We start from the raw sequence: 6,000 nt of genomic DNA, 5'->3' as shown, positions 1-6,000 counted from the left end.
ATTTTTGTCCTCTAATCTATCAGGAACGAGGATTTCAGTGCCTTTTGTGTAAAACATTTGTTGAAGGCTGGTGCTAGCAAAATGCCATCTGAAATTTCCTGCCATCTGAAATCCTGAAGTTCTACTTTAATGGCTGAAATGATGTGGGCCCTTTTACAAAAGTTTCTAAGTTGAGGTTCTACAGCTAATGCTCTTTCAGAAGGCAGTCTGTGTCAGAATGCAGATGTACCAATCTTGCCTGTGATAATTGCAATGGAAAACACTGGATACAAACCTACTTTTGCTCCAGAACTAAAGTATAGGTGAGAAAGGAGTCATCTACTCTGACTGAACTAAAATAAAGCCACAGAGAAACCTAACAGAGTTAAAGAAACCAAATGTTGTGCTTTTTTTCCCAAGCAGACCTCATAGTTCTTGATAGGATCTGGTCACTTTTTCTCCTTTGTTGTTGTCTTTACAAAAATATAAACCAAGGATTCTATGAGAAAATATAAAAGAGACAAATTGACAATCAAAAATGCATCTTATCAGAAGAGACTATAGATAGGTCAGTGAATGTTTGTGCTTTGATTTACAGTGAGTCTGAAGTTAGAACTACAAGGGCAAGAATTTTTGTTTTGTTTTTTAAGGGCAAGAATTTTTGATGAGCAACCGGTTAAAGTCTTTCCCTTCCTTTTGAACATTCCATGTTTCAACTATATAGAATGATTGAAACAAGCATTTTACTACTTCTAAGTTTAAAACTGAATTTGATAAGGAATGACCTGATAATGGTTATAGATTTCTAAGAGGCATTAAATTATGCCTACAAGTTAGCTTTCTGAAAAATATTATCTTAAAAAGAGGCTACTCTGGACAGGGGAGATAGTACAGTAGGTAAATTGCTTGCCTTTGCATATAGCTGACCTGGGTTCAGTCCCGGGCACCACAAATGGTCTTCTAAACCTGGTCAGGAGTGACCCAAACGCAGAACCAGGAGGAAGTACTGAGCACAACTGGTGTGGCCCCAAAACCAAAAAATAAAAGACTATTTTATGGAACTGAAGAGATATAGCAGAAGTTAAGGTGCTTGCCTTGCATAAAATTGCTGCAGTGAACCAGGTTCTAATACCCAGCATCACATATGATCAGTTCCCTGAGCACCCCCAGGGGTAGTCGACAACTGTGACAATTAAAGCTCCAAAAAAACATATGAAAGACTGAAACACATACTTACAAAAATTTCTAGTTTATAGCAAAAAGGGGAATGTAAAAGAATCCGGTCTATTTAATCAATTCCCTCTTCTGATGTTGATAATTAAAACATTCAGCATCCCTTTACAGTAAAAATTATATTTAAAGACAAAACATTCAAGTGAAGGAAGGAATGCTCTAGTTTATATATAAACACCAAGTAATAACTGCAGAAAAATTCCAAAATAATTGCAAATCTAAAAATAATTACTGATTTGGACAAAAACTGTCACTTGATGTTAAAATCCTGAGGTGGAGGTCAGAACGATAGTACCCCTGACACCTCATATGATACCACCAAGAATGATCCCTGAGCACCACTAGCTGTGGCCCCAAAACAACAACCAAAAACCAAAACCAAAACCAAAAATAACCCTGAACTGAATGGATAATGGGAAACTGGAAATTCATCCACTGCCAAAAGAACACCAGACAGACAACTCAATAGTCATAAAAGAGAAAATATAGTTGGGGGTGGCAGAGGTGGGGGTCAGGTTGTCATGACAACCAAACCGTTTATTGTAGTATCATTAATGATATGCCAACTATACACTATGTGTTTTCTGATATAATGGTGATTTGAAGCATGCTTATCTTCTATGAAATATTCTAGCAAAAGCTTTGTATTCAAGTCCACAAAAATATATTTAAATTTCAGATATTTAGTTCAAGAAATAAGAGGAGTGGCTGGAGGGATAGCACAGTGGATAAGGTGTTTGCCTTGCATTTGTTCAACCTGGGTTTGATATTCAGCATCCCACACGGTCCCCTGAGTACCTCCAGGAGTGATCCCTGAGCAAAAGCCCTGAGCATCACCAAGTGTGGCCAAAAACTCAAAACAAGAAATAAAAGAAATGAGTATATTAACTCTAAGAAAGTAAGTAGATGGGACCAGAGTGATAGTACAGCAATAGGATGCTTGCCTTGCACACAGCAGACCTGGGTTTGATCCCAGATATCCCATATGGTTCCCTGAGCCCTACCAGAATTAATCCCTGAGTGCAGAGCAAAGAGTAAACCCTGAGTACTTCCAGATGCCCAAATAAAACAAAACAAAACAACAAAAACGGGGGCACAGCATATGGTCCCCAAGTACTACCAGGAGTGATCAGTGAGCACAGAATCAGAAAGTATGGTCCAAAAACCAAAGAAAAGCAGAAAAAGTAAGTAGAGGGCTAGTGAACTATCTTAAGGGCTGGAGTCCATGCCTGCCTGGGAAGCACAGGGTCTGTATTTGATTCTGCAAAATGACATGTTCTCTTAAGCACCACCGGGTTTAATCTGGTGGGCTCCAGTACTACTGGGGAGCCCTCATTGTGCTCCCCCCGTCCCCTGCACGTACACAAAAGAAAGTAGACTCATTCACAAAAAGGGAAGTACAATTGCCACTTTAGTAAGTCAATGTTATCCCTTCAAAAGGGATCGAGCTAGATTCCAGCAGATTTAAGGGACCTGAAGTAGTCAGAGAATGGATATCATTTTAGACAAACCTGTAAAAATTTGGGAGGGCCAGAGAGATAGAGCAGTGGGTAAGGTTATTGCTTTGCATGCAGCTCACCAGGCTCAATTCCCCCACTGCATATGGTCCCCAAAGCACTGCCAAGAGTGATGCCTGAGCATAGAGCCACAAGTAAGCCTGAGCAGAGCTGGGTATGACCCCAAAACAAATAAAAACAAATTGGGGGGAGGGCAATTGGGGGATTTTAATATGGTCTGAGGTCAAACTGTTCTACACTGATAAAGTTGAGATTATTAATTGAAAAATAAAGTTACAAAATACAGTGCAGAACACAATCTTACTGTCGTTAAAAACATACGACTATCGATAGGTAGGATATACATATGGTGTGGGTGATAATCCTTGAGAGATGGCAATATGCATTTTTCTTATTTTGACTGGTCTTATTTCTTCTTAATTTTCTGCAATACACTTACATTGCTTCTATGATAGCATAAATTCCTTCCAAAGAATGTCTAGAAAACTGTGGGTTTGCTCCCTCTGTCAGATAACCGATGACAGAAACTCTGTAGATCAAGAAGCACAAAAGGCAGGATGACGGCACCTCACCTGGTAAAGTATACTCCAAAGGAAAGATATTTTTAAGTGCCCGATTGAAGAGACAACAAGGAAAAAGAACAGAAAGTTCACCGCACAATCAGTGTAGGCAAGAGGCCAATTCATCTCTGAAATATTCAATTTAAAAAACACACACACACACACACACAAGTAAGATACATCTTGCTAGGCGTCATTCACCCTCCAAAATTAAGCTTCGACTACTAGTGTTTACTCTGAGGGGGGAAAATCCTACTGTCTAATATTTGAAATGTCTAAGCAAGCACGGTCGGTCCAGCCCTGCCCCAGCCCGGCGTCTCCTCTAGGCGTCGGGAGTGGCGTTGGGCTCCGAGTCCTCCTGCGGGGCCGGGGCCGAGGTCTCCTGCTCCGCCAGCGCCTCCCGCACGAGGCTGCCTAAAACCGCATCGTGGATGCTGTGGAACAGCAGCTCCAGCATGGCCGGGTTTTCAAAAAACCGATTTCGAGTGAGGTCGTTCACCACTTGCGCTATAAACGAGAAGAACATGATGAGTTCATGCACTGCTGAGCAATCTATCTTTCTTTCTTTCTTTCTTTCTTTCTTTCTTTCTTTCTTTCTTTCTTTCTTTCTTTCTTTCTTTTCTTTCTTTCTTTTTTTTTTAGGTCATACCCAGTGATGCTCAGTGGTTAACTCCTGGCTCTGCGCTCAGGAATTACTCCTGGTGGTGCTCAGGGGACCATGTGGGATGCTGGGATGATTCAAACCCCGGTTGGCGGTGTGCAAGGCAAACGCCCTACCCACTGTGCTATCGCTCCAGCCTCAGGGGGAAGCAATCTTAATTTTTTTGATCATTGTATAATTGAAATCCAAGCACAAAAAATTGTAAGTCTACAACTGTACCTCATGGTGTTTCACTAAAAACAAACAAACAAAAAAAACCCAAAACAGAGCACCTCAATAAAATAAAATATGTTACTTCAAAAAAAAAAATAAAATGACAGAGTTAAAAAGTCTCACTCCAGGACGCTCTGGAGAGATAGTTACAGGGGCGAAGGCACACCCAGGTGGGAGGCAAACGGTCTCCTGACACCACCAGGAGTCATTCCTGAGCACAGGGCCCATGAGCACTGCCGGGTATGCACTCTCCCTGCTAAACTTCTCAAAAAAAAAAAAAAAACCCCAACAAGCAAAAAGCTCTTACTCCAATCACAGTTTGTATTACAATATATATCCCCAGTTACACAAAGCAACTTTTACAATTTTTCTTCTACTTTCTTACAGTATTTTCACTTATAAAATAAAAGTAAATATAAATACATACTCCTTTTTTGCCTCCTTTTTACTTTTTTTCTTTCTTTTGGTGCTGTGGATCAAACTCAGGGCCTTCTACAGATGTGCAAAGTGAGTCTACTGCTTTGAAACATCTTTGTCCCCCACTTTTGGACAGTTACATATATATTCTAGATTTTTAATTTTTATTTATTTATCTTTTTGCTTTTTGGGTCACACTCGGAGATGCTCAGGGGTTACTCCCAGCTCTGCACTCAGAAATTAATCCTGGCAGTGCTTGGAGGACCATATGGGATGCCTAGGTCGGCCACGTGCAAGGCAAATGCCCTACCAACTGTACGTACTATCACTTCAGCCCCTATTCTCGAATTTTTTTTCAATGTTGAGTACACATACTTCTCCCTCCCTTTCTTTCCTTACCACTAGGTTGCATTTGATTCTGTGAATATACCCTTATTTATCTAACTAGTCTACTTTGTTATACTGTATCACTGTATCACTGTCATCCCGTTGTTCACCAATTTACTTGAGTGGGCACTAGTAACATCTCTATTCCTCCCAGCCTTGAGATTTTAGCAGTCTCTCCTTACTCGTCTTTTCCCAACAATTGGACGCTCTTTCAGGGTCAGGGGATGAGACCTGTTGTCATTACTGTTTTTGGCATATCGAATATGACATGGGGAGCTTGCCAGGCTCTGCCGTGCAGGCGGGATACTCTCAGTAGCTTGCCAGGCTCCCCAAGAGGCATATATTTATATATTTCTCTCTATGATTTGTTGCCTACTGTCTGAACCCCATAAAATATGGAATAGTAATTATTCAAAATGGGTAGGAAGTGTCTTATAATTTGTTGTGCAGCTGCAAACTGGCCTGGAGCATGACAGCAGTTGGGTAGTGGAGGTTGGCTGCCAGGGCTGGGTCCCTTGGGGCAGGGAGGGCTCTCATCCGCCCCACTCTGGGGCGCCCTGAGTGAAAACAGACTGGCACAGAGTTAAGCACTTTGTTACACGCTTGAAGTTTTTCTAGTTTTTGGTTTTTATAGATAATATGGGGATGATAAGCAATATACCAAGCATCATTTGGAATGTATGCAGTATATTGCTGGATCTGGCAGATTGAAAGCTAAACAGATTTGTAATATTGAAAGATTATACCAGTCAACCCCCACAGTTTTGATTCCCACCAGCACTGAGTGTCTGTTCTCACACCAATAGAACATACTGTCAAATAATTTGTTATCTTGGTAGGTCACAAATGATGTCTTCCTTTTGGGGGCTGGGAGCTTTGGCCCACACACTGAGGTGCTCAGGGGATATTCCTGGATCTGTGCTCAAGACTGACCCTTTGTGGTGCTCAGGAGATCAAATGCAGTGCCAGGGATTTAAACTAGGGCTGTGGCCGAGGCAGCCACATACAAGGCAAGTGCCTTACCTTCTGTACT

General features: G+C 41.3%; 1 protein-coding gene across 1 annotated transcript in view; it reads right to left on the bottom strand.

The window, feature by feature from the left end:
* Positions 1-3,611: 3,611 nt before the first annotated feature.
* SLC26A5 (solute carrier family 26 member 5) overlaps positions 3,612-6,000 on the bottom strand; it is a 37,809-nt gene continuing 35,420 nt past the window's right edge. The window contains exon 18 of the mRNA XM_056118570.1: positions 3,612-3,796. Coding sequence (XP_055974545.1) covers positions 3,612-3,796 — 185 coding nt within the window. The remainder of the gene's footprint in view (positions 3,797-6,000) is intronic.

The sequence above is a fragment of the Sorex fumeus genome, unplaced genomic scaffold, assembly GCF_029834395.1.
Source record: "Sorex fumeus unplaced genomic scaffold, SorFum_2.1 ptg000037l, whole genome shotgun sequence".
Taxonomy (NCBI): Eukaryota; Metazoa; Chordata; class Mammalia; order Eulipotyphla; family Soricidae; genus Sorex; species Sorex fumeus.
This window is presented reverse-complemented; position numbering and strand designations above follow the sequence as displayed.